The sequence below is a fragment of the Lepisma saccharinum genome, chromosome 2 (genome assembly GCF_977018435.1).
Source record: "Lepisma saccharinum chromosome 2, izLepSacc3.1, whole genome shotgun sequence".
NCBI lineage: Eukaryota > Metazoa > Arthropoda > Insecta > Zygentoma > Lepismatidae > Lepisma > Lepisma saccharinum.
In genome coordinates, this window is record NC_139230.1 from 110,311,512 (window position 1) to 110,331,663 (window position 20,152).

The window sequence follows — 20,152 nt, forward strand, 5'->3', positions numbered from 1 at the left end:
TGTGGAAGATTTTATCTTGCTCTGAACTGAACCAAATGACATTTCACATTGATCTAATACATTCTCAAATACATTTCAAAATGTTATTGAATATTTCATGTCGATAATTTGATTCTTGATGCAGAGACGATATTTACCGCAACTACCTCTTCTCTCCTCTCGTCTCCAGTCCCTTCTGTTCTTCTCTTCTCCTTCTCCTTCTCTCTCCAAACTCCTCTTCTCTCATCTAGTTTTCCTCCTCTCTTCTCTTCTTTGTTTCATTTTCCTCATCTCTCCTCGGAACTTTTCCTTTCTTCTCACTACTTCTCCTCTCCTCGTGTATCCTCTCTTCCTTTTCTCCTCTTCTTTTCCTCTTCTCCTTTCACTTTCTCTTTCTTCTCTCCTTTTTCACCTTTCGTTTCCTCTCACCTCTTTTCCTTTCTGTAGACTTATCAGCGATGAAATACTAGAAAACGTATTTTTTTTCTTTCAGAAAGAATTTTGTCATTTGCGATATAATAGTGATATTCTTAATAATCTTATACAATAATACTTGTTTTTATTTATTTCGCTATTTCATAAATATCTATTGTGGATGTGGCAACCCTGAAATTGAGCCTAACTCTACTACATGCAACCCACCAACGCCTTGTGCAAATTGGTTTGCCTAGTTTAAAATGTCATTGTCCTTACACTTTTGAGAGACACTGTACATGGTATTACAATTACATTATTAAATGTAAAAATTCCACACCTTACATGCTTTTACATAATACATTATAAACAACACTAAGTTTAATAGTATTATATCATTGAGAAGTTTTATAATTTTCTGTGTTATTGATATGAAGAACATGTATGAAACAAACTACAGCTTATAAGGAAACATGAAAAAAATACTGACCCTCTGCACACGTTCATTTACAGTAAAGGACACTGAACCTTTGGACTTTTTAGAAGGTTCTTTACAAACTGCATACATTGAGAACCTAGGCAACTGTCGTGTAAGTTCAAATACATGGTAGTGTTGGGCTCCTTTATATCCAACAAAGGCCTAAGAAGGAAACAAACATAGTAATTTATACAGCAGCATTTATTCAACATTACAAAAACTATCAGTAATCTTAAATAAAGTAAAAGTAAAGTTCTTTGTTGTGTGTTACACCATGCCAAGAAGACACATATGTGGTATGGAAGCAGACTTCCACATATTCTCAATCTTGATCATATTGGAGGTGGTGTGATCAGTGCTGCTCCTCAGGCGGGGTGAAAATAAGTGACCTTTCAGGAAGACATTCAAATGTCAAACTCTCAACTTTACTATACACACTGGGAAGTTCATTCTTGCAATCAAACAAACCTCTGGCACCTAGACCCACAGTCAGTATAAAGCTCTGTGGGGTTGTGACCATATGTGTGTCCTGTTGTTTGTCCATGTGTTTGATGAATGCCCTTTGTAGCCTCAAATTTCATTTTAAATATGGGGACTTTAGCCCATGGGAGTGAAACTTAATGATGCATTCTGTTCCCTTCATCTGCTTCGTGATGCTAGTGACATCTACGAAAGATTTTAAGGAATAATTTGCCTTCTTCTTTGCCTTCTGTTTCAATTTTCTAAACTAGATGGCAGGCCTAGGCTGACAGGCAGTGACTCCAACCACAACATACAATTCCTGATCCTAGCTAAAAGGAATGTTTTTAGGAAGGTCTCCATAAATTAAAAATTATCATAATTAACAATGCATGTTTTCCATTCCCGTGCAACAAAGTGTCTCATGAGTTTTGAGTTTAAACTCACTTTATGCACAATGCACATATAGGCTAATCAGGACTGGCCCTGTAGGTTAGAGTGGGATCTGAACCAGAATGTGCTCAAAGTGGATAGCGAGGTGTGTGTACGTGGGGGGGAGGGTTATCCCTGGATAGGAATATTTACGCAAAGCATCCCCCACCTGTCACTATTTTACAACCTTAGTGACAATGAAGTTCGACCAGTCACAAATATAGGAGTGCGTTGTGAAAGAAGGAGAACACATGCATATGCTGAACATATTTTATTCAGCAGGCTACATGGACCAAAGGAAAACATAAATCTCCGCTGCAACGCAGCAATGTATGGTGTCCACACAAAATAAAACATTTTCGTCCATCTACACGTGACATTGAAGTTCGACCACTGTTAGAGGGGAACCTGTTTACCATGGTGTGACGCCGCCCCGTCGGCGAATAACTGTGGCAATGCGTCGGGGCATGCTGCAGATGAGTCGTTCAAGGTATTCCACATCGATGAGGTGCCATTCCTCCTGCAGGCAGGCGATAAGAGCTGCCACTGTCGTGGGTCCCCTCTGTTGCACACGTCGCTTAAGAACACGCCACACATTCTCAATGGGCGAGAGGTCGAGACTCGATGGTGGCCATGGCAGAGTTCACACGTGATGGCGAGTCAACCATTCTCTTGTCAGCCGCGCTGTATGAGGCCTGGCATTGTCGTGTTGAAAGATGAGACGCCGCCTGTGAAACAGGTGCTTTCGCACTGTGGGAAGATGCCGCTCCAGTATGCGTGTATAGGCGTGTGCATTCACAATGCCCTCACAGACGTGTAGTGGGCCAACCCCAGATGTCGTCATGCATCCCCATACCATCACTGACGCAGGTTTCTGTACCCGACGTGCATAATATTTTGCTTCATTCTGTTCCTCCTTCCGACAAATGACTGTTTTCCGTATTTTCCCATACACAACATTGAAAATGGATTCGTCCGTCCACAAAACCCTGTTCCACTGCCGAAATGTCCATCCCCGGTGCATTCGTGCCCTCCGTAGTCGATTGCCTTTGTTCAGTATGGAAAGGAAGGGTTTACGTTTCGCCTTGTACACTCGGTAACCGCATCGCTGTAGGTAACGGCGAATGGTTCTGGTTGACACTTCAATATGAAAGCGTTCTCGAGTCCACAGTCGTAATTCGGCCACAGAAACATGATTGTTGGTCTGGATATAGCGCCTAAATATCCGTAGGTCACGAACGCTCGGCAGGCGTTTTCGACCGGGGGCCTTACCTGGCTCTGTAGTACCCGTATTTTGGTGGTGTTTGATGATGCAGTGGACGGTTGACTTGGTTAAGGTCAGTTGGCGCCCTATTTCCCGTTCACTGAGTCCATCCCGTTGCAACTCCACCACTCTTCTCCTCACGGTGTTGTCAATAGGTTTACCCCTGGCCATGGTGATGATACACTGTGGTTCTTCAGTGCACAGCACGCGCTTATATACGGCGGACTCCCTTATCGTGTCCGTGATCTCATGCTTCCGTCGAATGCGCCACTATCTGGAATTTTCCGTTTGGGTCTGGTGCCTGGTCAAAGTTCAATGTCACGCGTATTGTTCCCCGTTTTCGTTCTTTACGTGACCTTGGGTGCAACATGTTGGGATCACGATTCTTGCCTGCTCACACGCCTCCTCTTACACACATGCGTCACTTCTGCGGGTCACCCATTCCACCGCCTATGCCTCTGTGCATTTAATCACGTATACCTTTCTGGTCGAACTTCATTGTCACCAAGGTTGTAATACATATGAACATCCCACAGATGTTTAATATTTTGACAAGTAGGCAATTGGGGGGGGGGGTAATGTAGAACTTTAGCGAAAAATACAGGCTTGACCAGGACTCGAACCAGGGTCTCTGGTATACCTGCCAACCGACCTGGCTTTTCCAGAATTTTCTTTGCACCTGGCTCGCCACACTTTCGTGTGTGACAAAATCTTCATGAACTGGAGGATGTTTTACAAAAATTTTGCTAGCTGGGGGTATGCTATTCCCCCACATCCCCCCCGACTTCGAGCAATGCTCCCCATCTAAAAATGTACACTTCGTGCTTCCAACTGGTATGGAACATGACACACCTTCATTACATTACCACTACGCCATCGGGGAGGCGCATCATTCTAAGCGTTGGCATTTGATAATTGTACATAGCCTGATATAAAACTTATATTACATAGCATTTGATATGGATATTTATTTTCATAATGGATTTATCATCCAGTACTTAGCTCATTTTCTGCAAGGAGAGATTGCAACACTGGGTCAATGCACAGGTTTGAATTTGAAATGACCATCCCGGTCAGTTCGACAAAGATGGCAACACATGTTGTATGGAGGCTGCTTTGTTTTGGGACTCATAAGCAACTGCAATGAGTGGGTGCTGTTTAGTGCTCACTTGTTATTGTAATTTACACTTGCAAAAGAAGTTTATTCTTATGCTTGCATTGAAGGGAAGATCAGAGTCACAGTAGGTTATTTAAAAGCTGTATAGGAGAAGAACACTTTTGTTTGAATTTGAAATAAATCGAAGTACCTCTCTAGCACACCCCACCCCCTCTTCCCCTTTGTCTGACCCACTGCACTGGTCTGACCTGAGGTCTGCCAGCTAACGTGAGCATTGATAAACAAGTAGTTCCTTGAAATCTTTGCTAGATGTCAATAGCATCACAAGTGATGTCATGGAGTGACGAAAGCCACAGAATTTAACATTGAGTTAACACATCTTCTTTACTGGTTTGTCTATGCTTTAGCCCTTAGATGACAGTGTAGTTTTAGTGCTTTATAAGGAGTTGATCCCAATATTAGTTTTAAAAAAATCAGTGAGCGAGTTTTAAAACAATATTTTGCTGCTAAATTCCTGAACTCAATTTTCTTTTTATAAAGAAGCTTGTCCCAATATTAAGTAATGGGTGCAAATAGGCAAAGTGCTGATGCATCCATAATTTAACAAAATGATCAATCAACCATCAATCTACCCTTTCCTGTTTGCCAACATACTCCACCCAGGGAATCAGACCTGGGTGTCTCATGTCAAGCATTCTACCAACTGGGCAAACATGGTCCCTTGCAGCAACTGTTAAATGTACTGTAATAGCATGCACATTTAACACCATGATATCATGAGGTGTGTATACATATGGTAGTCAATGGCAGTCAATATAACCAGGAAAAAAAAATCATTGAACGTGATCACTTTGTAGGTGCTGGGATCCTTGTGTGGCTCTTGATGGGCTCTCGCACACCTCTCCACATCTTTGCTGGGGGTTCCGTCACTGGCCAGATATACCGGGATGTGATTATCCAACAATATGTCTGTCTATTCAGGAGTGCAATGAGACTTGCTTTCCTGTTCATGGATGATAATGCACATCCCCATAGAGTGGACCTTGTCAATGAGTCACTGGAATCAGAGATTGGCAGGCAAGTTCCCTTGATATAAATCCAATAGAACATTCATGGGAAATGCTCAGACAACACACTGTAGGATGGAATCCCCTTCCATGCCCCCTCCAGAGCTGCATACAGCATTGTTGCAGGAGTGGGATGCTATTTGTCAGGAACAGCTCAATACTTTTACCTGCAGCATGCCAGATCGTTGTATGGCATGCATTGCTGTCAGGGAACACCATATTTGCTATTAACATTTCTGTGGAGCATTCAAATGTTGTACCCATCTCTACCTTTGCTTTTTTTAAATTTTTACAATTGCTTTCAGCCACGATTGTTGATTTCTTGGGTTTTCTTATTGTTTTCAGTTGTATCTCACATATATATACCAAATTAGTACATGTTAGATAGCTATGTGTCTGATGTGCCACGATCCTTAATTTATGGACATGAGTTTATATGAGGGTGGTCAATCTTTTCTTTAAAATTTAATTTTGCATAGTTGCTAATTTTGTTCCTTTCCAGGAACACATTTTACTACCAAAAATCAGCCCTATTGGATAATATTTAGAGGTTGCTCAAGTGACAGAAAATTTTGTCATATACATCATATATAGGATATATGGAACTTTTTACTGCATTCAATATTGATTAAGAAAATTGTACTATTTGCCACAGAAAAACACATATACATTCAATTACCAGACTTCTACCTGTAGCCGGGAAGCGGTTAGCTGCATACCTGAAAATCACGGGTAGCGACATACGTATGAAATGATATTGCCCAAATTAACATAAAAAATAAAAAGTATATTCTATTCATAACAAAAAAAAATCAATTCAATACAGCCCCCCCTCTTGCATTCTCTCATTCACTCACACATCCAGACTCACGGGGCACATCAACAAAAATAATACATAAAATGCACAGGTTTTTGATGACGAGCCCTAATTGTTGCATTCACATTTACTTTTACATTGACTTTTGTAATCAGGTCATTTATGAATTGCTCCAGTGCTACTTCAAATCACTAGCCAGCCCTTACTTGAGTTTACCTTTAAAAATAGGTCGGTGCGGTGACAATACATTCTTTGTCCAGAATAAACAAAGCGTCTCGACAGCAATTACGCTCACGGGGGCGGACGTTTTTCCTTTTACTCGACCTCACGTGGTCCTGAACATAACAATAACCTCCATTGAGTGGCGCAAACATATACTCTCAAGCGGGCGGGACTCAACACTTCGCTGCAATGAGCAATTAATATTACCAGGCAAATACTTTAACAATAATCACCTACGCGATCTGGCGTAGCTAGCAGCGACACAGCGCTGACACATACTAAAATGAACAAACCTCAAATTGATTAAACAATTAAGCGGGCGGCGCTTTACTCTAGCAGTATGCACTTCAATCTATACAAAAGGAGCACAAACAACAGTGAACTTAAGAAAATCAATAATCACAAGAAATGACTAAAATTGACCTGAGACCATTAAATACAAATATTAAGCGCAACGGGAGTCTGATACGAAGTTTCGAGTTGTGTGGGCATTTTCAAAACATCGACGAATTTCTAGGGCATTCTCTAAATATCAATCGAGCCGGTACGTGTTGACATTCATACAGATGAATACGTTACCATCTCTCTGGTTTCACGGCGCATCCTGGCATCTTTGCGGGCGTTTGAAATCACTTAGTATGCACACGAAAGGTTTTCCTATTCTTCCACGATCGCAATGACGAGAAGATGAAGACCGTTCATGCATCTGGTTCCTCGGCGGATCAGTGACGGTGGGACGTCGGCGTCGCTTGGGAAATGTCAGGGGCCTCGGCATCTCTTCCTCTCGGGGTCAGTGAGCATCTCTGTGGTCAGGCGTCATTCGGACGTCGCATCTAGGCGGTTGGCGGTCATTCATGGGCATCGTCGGCGACTTCTCCAGCACCGTTGGACGATCTCAAGCGTCGGGGTGCCGATATGGCAGCATTCAACATCTCTCTCTCTCTCTTTGTGGCATCTGGTAGGCATCAGGCGGCGTAGCTCGGGGTTTCAGCATGATGTAGGTATTCGTCGGGCGTCTCATCTGGCATCGGGGCGGACCGATGGTGGCCCTCCTCCTCTCTTCTACAGTCAGCCGGCCATCCTTATGCACGTTTCACTTCACAAAAAAAGACAAAATCTCGCCTACAGCCACTTCTCACAAACTCACTCGGAAGACTACAGTAGGCTGGCACACTTCCGCTCGTCCTCACACCAAAAAGGTAACAACACACGACGAGTCGGCACAATGGTAGTCTCAACGTTCGGAGTGCATGGATATGTTCTCCTTGGAACTCGTGGTAAAACTGTGTGTCGAAATGGCAGGTCCTTTTGTTTTATGCGGATTTCGAAAAAGAACGCTTGACAGTCTTTGGGGGTACGCTTCCCACAAGGTCATTCCTCTTCGCTCCATTGTCTCCCAGCCTGGACAGAGCGTGCTTCTGCTAGGGTACGTTAGGATTAGGTGGGGGTCAGCCTGGCGCTGACGGCTCAACTGCAATCTGTGTCCATAAACTGATCGATTATAACCAATTCGATCTGGCATCCATAATTCTCGCTTGATTGGGACGAATCTCTACACATCCGTCCTTGCATACATGTTGCTGCGCTCAAAATTTCATTTCAGTCGGGCTGCTGGAACCCGAGATATTTGAATGGCTGTCGTTAAGGTCGATTTTTCTAAGTTTCAGGTGCAAAACGTGACCTTTCTAGTGCTCGCCCATCAGACTCGCGACTTCATCCCTTACTCCCGTTGGCTTGGCAGATCAAATATATATACATACAAATAAAAACACTCAACACCTTGATAAAACACATTTTGCACGGCTAAGGATTAGAATAATAATAATGAGGCAGGTCTACGATAAATCTGACTGTGACACCCCAGAACACAGAAATAAGACCGACTTGTTATTTCTTCTCCATTTCTCATTGGCTTTCATTAGCAACCGCGAAGTATATAAATATACGTATTAATAAAACACGTATTAGCATTTATATGTGGATTTTATACAGGAAACTTAACTTTTGTCCCTCCCTCCTTAGGCTTTGAGTTGGTGTTTTAAGTCCACTTTATGCACAGTAAGGCTAATCGGAACTGGACCTACAGTTTAAAGTGGGATCCGAACCACTTGTGCCTCCACCGGGTATCGAACCCAGGACACCTTGATTACAAGGCAATGACGCGACCACTGCGCCATGGGGAAGGCCTCCCTCCTTAGGCAAATCATTGTTCATAGCATCAGTAGTAGCTACATTAAAATCTTCAATTTGCAATTACATTTTGAATGAAAGACTGTGGATATAATATATTGTATAATTGAATTTCATTATTTAATAATTGACACTTATTTAATGACATTATATACACGTGTGTGTGTGTGTGTATATATATACCTAGATATATAGTGTGTGTATGTGTGTATATATACCTAGGTATATAGTGTGTGTGTGTGTGTGTGTGTGTGTGTGTGTGTGTGTGTGTGTGTGTGTGTGTGTGTGTGTGTGTGAGAGAGAGAGAGAGAGAGAGAGAGAGAGAGAGAGAGAGAGAGAGAGAGAGAGAGAGAGACTGTCTGTTGCTTCCCTCCATCAATCTACAGTGATTTCGCACCCTGTCTAAACGTATTGTTATTTTAAAAATTGCGAAGAAAATATGATGAAAATAATTGAAATTCCAGAAAAGAAATTTTTGTAACAATAATTTCTTGCCAGTCAGAACCTATGTATTGGCAATGAACAAGGCTGTTCACGTGTTTAGCCATTGACTGTTACCTTACCAGTATTGCTTTGTCAGCCTAATGAAAACCTTCTACCGAGTAGCTGAATTATAGTAAATACTGCAGTACTGTTAGGGTATAATTCATATCCAACAAATGGAGCACACATTATTTTTGCACTGGAAGTTATAACAAGATACTTGTTTTACGCAGTAAGAAATGACTGTCGCTTGCACGGGCCATGCTAGTTTATGGGACGAGCAGAAGTCCTGCCTGCACGCATTTCTAAAGGATGACGTCAGGCCTGTCTAGTCTGTGCAGAGAACGTTTTGAAATCTGTGACGTAGGAGGTGAATTTCAGCAGTGTTCGAAGGCATGTATCTCGAGAACCAAAACAAATATCGCCGAGATATTTTGCACATTTCAGTTTGGTGTCATTATCAGTAAAATTAATACAGGGAGGTTATTGCAGCATGCCACCGCAAGAGCTTCGGCCGCTTGCCGGCCCAGTCATGCAACAGGTGCCGGCAAATTGCGTAACAGATAGCCCGTTACACAAACCGCTTGTTTTGTAATGTTTCCACTTTTCACAATTATAGTTACAATTACAACTTAAATAAGCACGTACCTTGTCGTAAGGATGCTGGAAAAGGTGTCCTCTAAAATACAAATATTTCTGGCACTTTATTTTTGACATGTAATCTTTCTTAGACACCGCGAGAGCGTCGGCCGCTTACCGGCCTTGTCATGCATCAGGTGCCGCCAAATTGCGTAACAGATAGTCCGTAACAGAAACCGCTTGTTTTGTAATGTTTCCACTTTTCACAATTACAGTTACAATTACAACCTTATTTCAGACATCTAATCTTTCTTAGACATCTCTACTTTATCCTCGGTTGACAGAAAGGGAAGACAGCATCGCGGCGCATAAAGCAAACCGAAAGTGTAAAATTATATTTAAAACTAATAATAATGATGATCACTAACCTTCTGTGTTATAAATGATGTTGAAAATGACCTCCTTCAACACCAATACATTTCCGGCATCTGCGTATGAAATTCCTCTGAACATCCATAAGCTCCTCAGGTGTGATTCTGGCAATTTCTCTTCTTATATTTTCTTTTAAATCCTCTATTGTACGCGGGTTATTCTGATACACTTTGTTTTTTAATGTTCCCCATAAATAATAATCACAAGGAGTAAGATCGGGGCTACGAGGGCCACAACTCAGTACTGATAATTCTGTCCTCAAAAATCTCGGCAATAAAATTAAGTGATTCATAAGCAGTGTGAGCAGTAGCAGAGTCCTGCTGAAAAAATGACTGCTGGCATTCAATGTCCGTTAATTGTTCAAAAAAAGGTTGTAGTATGTCTCTTCGATACCTTTCACCATTGATAGTACCTTCATAAAAAATAGGCCCTATTATTCTGTGCGCATTCAAACCACACCACACACCAATTTTTGCAGGATGGAGCGGAACTTCATGCACAAGGTCAGGTTTTTCTGCGCTCCAATAGCGATTGTTTTGTGAAATAACTCGGCCATTCAATTCGAACCAAGCTTCGTCTGAAAATATGATTAATTCTGGATTTACTCTGCCAGCAACAATATTATCCAGCATCCAGTTACAGAATCGAACTCTAGTCGCGTGATCGCGCGGTTGCAATTCATGAACCACTGTAATTTTGTAGGGTTTTAATCTAAGTAATTTAGTGGCATTTCGTGCTGAGGATTTTGAAATGCCTGTTTCCTGAGCAAGCCGACGGAGGGATTTTTTTGGAGTATGTTCAAGTCGTTCACCAATTTCGTCTAGCTTTTCTTCCGTAAGAACACGTCGTCTGGAAACACGTTTCTTAGGTTCAAGAGATCCTGTCTCTCGTAATCTTTTAACGAGGTTGTAAACAGTATGTCTGTCCGGAACAGGATTGCCAGGAAATTTTCTTGCGAATCGCCTGACTACTTTTCTGCAAGAGTTCGTTTTCACGTAAGTATCGTACATAAAAACTCTTTGTTCAAGGCTATATTTGTTTGGCGGCATAACTAATGAATGAATAACAATTAACACACGATAAAGCACTAGCACTTAGTAGCACACCAATAACACAGTATAAACAACACGAGTACTGATAAACGAAAACCGAAGTGAACACGTCTAAACAACTGGTAGCCGACAGCTGTCGCATTCGCGTAGTATCGAGAGGCTTCTCGCGGCTTACCACTACTCCGATAAGCCGCTGACGCTCTTGCGACATCTGAGGAATTTCGCTTCTAGCGTCGGCTCTATAGACACTGGATGGACCAAATTTTGAGGGAAGCACAACAAAAGACTACTCTATGAGGATATGTAATGCTCCTGCCGCAACTTTGAAAAAAAAAAATATGGAAATTACGACGTTCAGAAATTTTGCGTAATTACGGGGAAAATAGAACTTTGGGATTTGGCCCCCGTTTCCCACTGGACTCACAATTGTCGGAATTTACATAAAATGTTGCTTTTTGTTCATTCTTACATTTAGAATTTAAATTTCTTAAAAAGATGCAGTTGTTGAGCAGTTATAGCCTTTTATATTCAGTTTATCCCATAGTAGCAAAAGGGGAAAAGTGCTTATTTCAAATGGCGCTCTCAGAAAGAAAAACGCACACAGTGTATGATCGCTACTTTACTTCAAAAATATTCACACGTTAAAATTAAGTGACACTGTTAAATAATTCGTTTATCTGCGCTTTCGTTTTGCATAATAATGTATACGTAACCTCCCCCCTCGAAAATCTTGGGCACGCCACTGACTCTAGTGTTCAAAAGGATTAATCTTGTGTTATCTGCAAAATAAGAGTCACGGTTTTGTTTATTCGAAGGCAAGACAAGAATGAAAAATTGAATCCTTTATGTTGGATGAGTCACTGCTGTCAGAAGCGATATGGGCAGAAATAAAGTGCCAGAAATATTTGTATTTTAGAGGACACCTTTTCCAGCATCCTTACGACAAGGTACGTGCTTATTTAAGTTGTAATTGTAACTATAATTGTGAAAAGTGGAAACATTACAAAACAAGCGGTTTGTGTAACGGGCTATCTGTTACGCAATTTGCCGGCACCTGTTGCATGACTGGGCCGGCAAGCGGCCGAAGCTCTTGCGGTGGCATGCTGCAATAACCTCCCTGTATATTTAAAACGTTTTTCATGTCATAGTGGAAATGTCCATTATTTAGCCAGCGCTAACTTTTGTACAATATCAGTCTTCATTTGGGACTAGGCCACAGCCCTTACTACACATTATTTGGTCACCACTCAAGACTTTTGGCACACACTGTACTCCCACAAACCCTGACAATATCTCCCTCTCAAATGCACAGAGACACGAACAGCTGATTTCCATATGAAAGACGGCACATTAGAACCTTCACAAACGGTTCGAACAACAAAAATGGTATGCAGACTGACAAACACGCTAGGTTGTCTACTCACCAGGACAAATGTCTGGTTAATGGATTCGACCCCAACACCTGGCGTCTCAAAGGCGTTTGCTTCTTCATATAAGTATAAAGGCACTATTATATGTAAAATAGATGCGAATTCTTACGAAGTCACATTCATTGCTGGACGAGGAAAACAAAAAAGAGACACAATCACCATTTCCCACCTAAAACCATGCTATGACGATGCTAATTGAACACTCAAGACGAAAACACAACTGCCCCCCCCCCCACACACACACTTCTTGCACCAACACTGCAATTTGTTTTACTATTCACTCTTTCCTGTTCCGCATCACTACGTCACGCACAACTGCACGCTTGAAAGTGCACTTTACTCCCTGCAGAATTTCTCCTTCCCCTCGCCTAACGAACTCATGCATAAGAAAGTTAATACAAAATCATGTCAGACAAATGAAAATTCTTCCCCCCTCCCTCTATGAATATTTGTAGACTACTTGCTTGTTTTAATTAATCATTTTATTGTTTATCATATTGCTCAAGTCAATAACAATGGATGAACACGCTACATCAGTCAGAATTAATCAATAAGCTTTGATTTGGCTCACTGCATATCCACCGAGATTGGTACTCACGGTTTTTTTTATCTGCCGGTACATTCTACACTTCAAATGAAAAAAAAAAGAGAGAGCAAGTAAGAAATGAAATCAGGATGTATAATTTAGCAGACTTAGCAATTTTTGCCGTCGCTGAGTCCATAAGGCACTGTTGCAAGGCGAACTGTTTACATTTATAACTGCCAGCACTGAAAATGGACAACTCCTGTCGTGATAAACAAATGGCTTGCTTGCTTGCTTTATCGTGGCTCACACCGCCTATCCTTTGTGGTTTCTAGCCATCGGGACTGCTTTATTTGATCCTACTTCTTCTTGTCTCCTTCAGTCGTTATTCCTTATGGTACTTGCACAATACACTTTCACTCCTGATTTTCACTATGGGAGGGTATCCTGGTGGGTATGTTACTCTGTGATCTTCCTTATTGTTTTTGTTTACATTAAGATGCGGCGTTTTCGTGCGAAGCTATATAGTGTCCACATGATGGGAGCTCGAGGCTGACTTATCAGGATTGGGATTGACACCGGAAATGGAACAGCTTGTCGAAGTAGGGTTTGATGCAACTTTTCCCGATGGGCTTGTCATAAGGGGCATTGGAAAAACAGATGCGTTATTGTTTGGCTGGGTTTTCTGCATTGACAGGAAGTTATAGGTACCGCATGTATTCTTGCCAAATATTGATTCACCAGAACGTGACCCGTGCACATTCTCAAGGTGAACACAATCACTGCCCGAGGCATTTTCAAAGATTGATATCAAGGTTGTTTAGTGCCTATGTGCGTGTTCCACTTATAGGTGGTTGTGTTTTGGATTTCGTGTGCACACCATTCATCCCATTCGTGTTGGATTTTCATTCTTACTCGAGGGAGCAAGTCTGTGTAAGGGGGTTGCATGTTCGAGCTTGCTTTGCGTAGATGTCTATGAAGTCATGAGATTTGTTTTGATTGGAATGTGCCTTGATGTAGGTAAAGGTCACTTCTTGTCCCCGTTTTTGGAGCCGTAACGCTGCACTTTGAATAAGATAAGGAAAAATCGTATATTTATAGCCTGCTGTGGCTGCTCTTGACAACGTTTCGAGCACACTCAAGGCGTCGGTCAGTATGAGAGACTGTGGAGGGCCCAACGCTAGGATATGAAGTAATGCTCTATATATAGCATAGCATTCTGCCGAAAAGATTGACGCGTCGGGAGGTAATTTAAATTGTCGAATTATGTTCTAGGACGGGATATAAAATGCAGAACCAACTGCGGTATCGTCTTTTGATCCATCTGTATATATTAATGTCGACTCCGGCCATCTTTCTTGGTATTTTCCATGTTCATCACGGTCGACGTAGTGGATATCTAGATTTGGCTCTATGGGGATATTTAATTGGTATAGGAGTGGGTGGTCTGGGTAAATGACAGCTGATAGGCCTCTGTGTCTATGAAATAACAGTATAAGAAATAATATCGGGGGGGTTGAGTGATCTATACGCTTTATTATCTCCCATTGTCTTTGTATGGCGAATTCTCTATTGAAAGGGTGGGGGTGTATAGCCCATGTTTTGAGTAGAAATTGTACTTTGAGTATTTTTCGTCTGTGGGTGAGTGATTGTTCATTACTCTCAAGATAGACACTCATGTTTGGGCTGGAAGGCATTAGGCCGAGGCAAGTTCGTAAAGCCTGTCATTGTAATATATCTAACGAGTTCAGGGTTTTTGTGTTCGCCCCACCGTATACTGGGGCTGCGTAATCGTATAATGATCTAAAGCAATTTTTATAAAATAAGAGCATGATGTATGGATGACTCCCCCACTTAGTGGTGGATATGCTTCGTAATATGTTAATATTTTTTTTTTCCTTTTACTTTGAGGTATTCAATGTGGGGTCTCCACATTAGTTTTCTGTCCAAAAAAACTCTGAAATATTTATAGGAGTCTACAAGAGGTATATTTTGGATACTTGGGATATTGTTTGGATAAGTTAAGGGTTATCAAGAATTGAAAATTAGGATTTTTGAGAAGGTTAGTCCTATACTCCAGAGGTTATCGCGAAGTACAGTGATAGCCCTTTTTAGAGCAAGTATGCCTTGAGTGGAATCAGAAGTTTGTTTATAACAGCATAAATCGTCGGCGTATTGTAATACTTTAAATTCAGCGAGATCTAATTGGTGTATGTGGTGGGTATATATGAATAGTAGGGGGCTGAGGGGGGACCCCTGTGGGATTCCGGTTCTTACTTTTCGGGCCCCGTCCACTCGATCATCGAACCAAAATACAAGATTCCATTCATTATATAAATTTCAGATAATATTAGCAATAGAAGGATGTATTTGTAATTTATCTAATACATTGTATAGGATGGGGATGTAAACAGAATCATAGGCTTTTTCAATGTTGATCTGACTATTTTGTATTGCTACTGTGAGAGTGGATATGGCATCTTGACTGCCGTGATTGAGCCTGAATCCCATTTGTGTTGGGGGGAAAAATTGTTGCTTTTCCAGGGCCCAGTTTATTTGATATTGTAATGTTTTTTCAAAAAGTTTGGTGAGTACCAGAATTAATACTATGGGTCGATACGATTGTGCGTTGTTGCGAGGTTTGGATGGGAATTACGATATGATTGTTCCAGGTTATGGGGATAATACCGGTGCGATATATTTCATTGTAAATTTGTACAATGAGGTGGATACCTTCGTCCGGCAAGTGGCGAAGTATGTCATATGTAATGCCGTCATATCCTAGTGCGGTATTTTTGAGGGAGTCCAAGGTATTTATGAGTTCTAATGCGGTTACCACAATGAAGTCATCTGTGAATGTTGCGTTTAATCTTTCGTCGTGTTTATAACCCGAGCTAACTGAAGGGGGTGTTAATAGAGATATGAAGTCATTTTCCCGGGTTCGGTCCAGCGTTTTCATCTTACTTTGGATGGATTTGCGAATGGAATTACATTTGTACCAGATGGAGCTTATGCTATCGCTGCGATCTAATGTATTGCAAAAGTTTTACCATGCTGCTCTCTTCGCCTGGAGGTAAGTTGTTTTTTTGCTTTCGCTTGTAGGTGTTTGAGTTTAATCACATTTTCTCGGGTGTGTTGTCGTTCATATTTTCGGAGTTGTTGTCATTTCCTGACTTTAATAGTTTTGCAGTCTCGCGTCCACCAACTTATGGATGGACATCTGGCCGAGGTACAAAAGCGGGTACGAGTAGCACTGTTGTCCATGGTGACCATAATGATTTCGATGAGATTGGAGTAAGCTAGGTGGATATTTCGGAATGATAGAATTGGCATGTATATCCATGAGAACGTGGCTTTGAATGCATCCCAGTTAATGGAAGCATTATTCCATCGCCGAGATTGTGACGACGTCTGATCAAGAGAATGGGTGTGTGATCTCTGCCCCGTAAGTCGGCGTCTCTATGCCACGCGAAATGAGGGAATATTTCCGAAGACGTTATCATCAGGTCTATGCAAGATGGGTTATTTCCATTGAGAGGGTAATGGGTGGGGGTGCCATCATTACAGAGAATGAGGTTATTCTCAGTGATCCATGTGTCCATTGCGTTACCTAGTCTGTCGTTATGTCTGTCCCCCCACATTGAGTGGTGTCCATTAAAGTCACCTAACAGGGCAATAGGTCCGGGAATGTGTTGTACCATTTCTTGAAGGTCTCTTGCTCCTATGCATTGGGAGGTTGTATTGGAAGGGATGTATATCAATATGACTTTGAATGTTCGTAGGAATATAGAAACGTGGATAGCTACTATTTCTGCTAGGAAATCTTGTTTTAATCTTATGTCATTCGGAATATGGACTTCTGCATGTTGAATTTTTTCGTGTACGAATATTACCGTTCCCCTATTAGTTGTTGGTGTGCTGTATATATTATAATGCACAATACAATATTTTTCATGTTTGGTATCTTTAACTTCCTGTAAACAGAGTATTTGGGGTTGATATTCGGCAATTAAATCTAGTAATTCAAGTTTTCTCGCGGAGAAGCTATTCACATTTCATTGTACTATTATTTCCATTTCCGGTATCTATCGGAAACCTTGTTCTGTTTCGAACGGCACTGTTTCTGGTGGTGCGAATAACGCCAACATTGAGAACATTGCAAAACTGCTCTTGTTCGAGGTGTTACTTCGTGTATTTGGCTATTAATGATGATTTTATCAGGTATTTGGTTCCCGTGGAAAGTAACACAGAAAAGTTTTGTTGGAACGAGGTCCAAAGTCCCATCTTCTTGCCAGATCTTTTTCAGAAAGCATTTGACTGTGAGAACCCTGCTGGGGCTTTCTATACCTTCCAATACGTCTTGTTCGGAGGTTTCATGTTCGATACCAAATACCAGACCCTCCCTTTGAACTAATAAAAGTGGCATCCGCGATTGAACCAGCATTTCCCAATGTAAAGCAGTCTGCAGCATGAAATAATTAGCAGCCCTTGTTGTTTTGAATGTTACCCAGACCCGGTTGATACCACATTGTTCTACCAAGTTGACGGTCACATTTTTTACCCTAAGAATGTTTCCGACGCTACCTGCGGCAAGTCTTTTCACATTTTTCTCAATGCCGTCTAGGAGGACGACATGCAGGGTCGTCGTTAGGGGGGTGGGGCACGCGGGACACGGGCCCCGGCAAACATTCACGTGGCCCCGGGAAACTGTTCTGTATCTATTTGCTGGAAATTTTACTTTGATGATAAATATTGCGAAATAATTATTTAGTAAATTTTGCTTGCAGTTTGAAACACTTCTTCAATTTTCAGTAGAACGAACCCAAGCAAGGCATTTCTTTCTTATTTCCCTGTTTCTTGCTTGTTGAACACAAACAGATGTATTGGGATGGGATGCAGTTAATGGTTTTGTGGTCCGCCCCGGTCAGGGAAGTCCGAGACCTATTAAAAATGCACTTTTTCTTCCTGCTGCACACCAGATCCAGGATCCCCCCAAAACCCACACTTGCTCTTCATCTGGCCCTGCACTGGCTCCATGGGCGCCGAAAGGACGACACAAACAGGAAGATTTAGTTACGGGTGGCTAGAACTTTCTGCGTTAATTATTTTATGGTTCAGAAAAGATATCCCAATGTGCTTCAAATTCCAAGAACAGAATTCTATTGCTTGTCCCTTTTTCGGCGTGGGAATGACATAGCGGATCTTCTCACATGGACTCAGCCCTCCTGCTAATGACCTGCCCTGCAAGGAGGGAAAGGACACTTTCTGAAAATTTGGAGAAACATCGAAGTGGTCAGCTCATCTGTTGATTTGGTGGACAGTTGATATCTGTCAGTTTGAAGTTGTCTGAGCAGTGGTAAATGTCTGTAAATGCGAAAAGATAGCATCACGAAGTGTTTGTGATCTCGTTTTCCTACATCGCGTGTAAAATGTCGAATGAGAAGCTGCCAGATTGTCTTCCTCTGGAAACAATGGATCAGGATCGACTGATCGACCAAATATCCAACATATTGGCATTCTAAAAGAGAGTCTGACTACCACACAAGATCCTGGGTTCAACTCCCAGGGTGGTTGATCTCATGTATACTGAAGAATAAACCACGTTTCAATTAAGGAAGGAAACTAGGTATGTAGCAATTGTTTTTACAGCTGTCTGCATGCTCTATAAGTATTACGTTACAAAATTTGTATATATTTCTGACTTTCTCTAATTTTTCTTCATTTAGCCTCCACCTGCAAATGCGGAAGCTGCTGCTGCTGCTTAGGTGGCTAGGTTGGCTAGGCATACAAATATAATTAATCCCTACTCATACAGCGAATAATACTTATAATATAATCATGAGTTATGGAGAAGCAAATAACTTATCAAGCATTTTCTCTTTCTATTTATTGTGCAGTGGTTAACAAGGTGCATTACGATGCCAGGTGTCATGGGTTCGAATCCTGGACTGGGCATGTGTGTTCTTTATGATGGTCCTCTCATCAATTTCACATCACTCATTGTCATCTTCATCTTCACGATTAGCCAAAAAGTGTCAGAAAAGCGAAGTAAAAATAACAAATCAATCATTTATATATTTCTATATTATGCAATTTTCTACCTCTTGGGTTAAATGCGACGATGAGGATGAATGATGAGCAGAAGGAATGTCGTTGGGACACACATGATACAACCATACCTGTCCAATGTCCGAACCTTGGACCTCTGGTTTTGTAGCGTGTTATACTCAGTGGAATTCTTAGGAAGAAAAACTGTAAGAGTAGGGTGAAAAGAAGCAAAGTTATACGATGCATAAAAAGCCATGTTTAGTTCTTCTAAAACCTTCCAATTATCGAGTTCGTGTTTTAAGTCCACTGTATGCACAGTAAGGCTAATCGGGGATCCGAACCACTATGTGCCTTCACCGGGTATCAAACCCAGGACCCCTTGATTGCAAGGCGGCAACACTACCACTGCGTTATTGAGGCCGAGAAAAACTTACAATTAGTCAGTAAAATTAATATTGAGGGACAAGGCCTGCCAAGAGTTCTTTCATTCGGTTGCGCGTGGTCATCATATCGAGTCCCATAGTTTCGAGAGCAGAATTTGCTTCCATATCGCTTTCAAGTACTTCCCAAATTGTCGTCACGATGTTGGAACAGCACAGAAATTTTGGAACTAATACAAGCAGGCACATACCCAGGGAAGGGGCTTGGGGGCTGCAGTCCTTTCCCAAAATCCTACAAATATCTGATTTTAATAATTTGTAGTAGTAATAAAATTTACTTCATTAACAGGATTATACATCTTGTATATGGTAAGTTGCAATATACCATGAAATTCATCTTCAGCGCATTTACTCCTCCCCCCCAACCTTTTCGTCTTTAGATGGTGGCTGCCGATAAGGGATAAGCCCCTTCCGAAATCAAATTCTGGCTACCGGCCTGACCACCAGCGATCGAACCTTGAACCTTTCGATTGATTGATTAACTGAACTGGTGTTTTAAGTCCACTTTATGCACAGTAAGGTTAATAGGGACTGGACCTACAGTTTAAAGTGAGATCCGGAACAACTGTGCCCTAACGGGAATCAAACCCGGGCAGGTTGTTGAACCTGGCAGACCAAAGACGAGAGCGTAATTATTTGAGAGTGTGGGAACTTTGTTTTATCCAGTGCCATCATATACTCAGTTTTCCACACACAAGTAAGATTAATTTTAAGAAATTAGAAGTG

General features: G+C 41.6%; 1 protein-coding gene across 6 annotated transcripts in view; it reads right to left on the reverse strand.

Moving 5' to 3' along the window:
* Positions 1-20,152, reverse strand: part of LOC145984111 (BBSome complex member BBS2-like) — a 182,511-nt gene that overhangs the window by 34,680 nt on the left and 127,679 nt on the right. For all 6 annotated transcript variants that reach the window (XM_083117541.1, XM_083117542.1, XM_083117537.1 and 3 more), the window contains one exon: positions 884-1,033. In XM_083117541.1, coding sequence (XP_082973667.1) covers positions 884-1,033 — 150 coding nt within the window. The remainder of the gene's footprint in view (positions 1-883; positions 1,034-20,152) is intronic.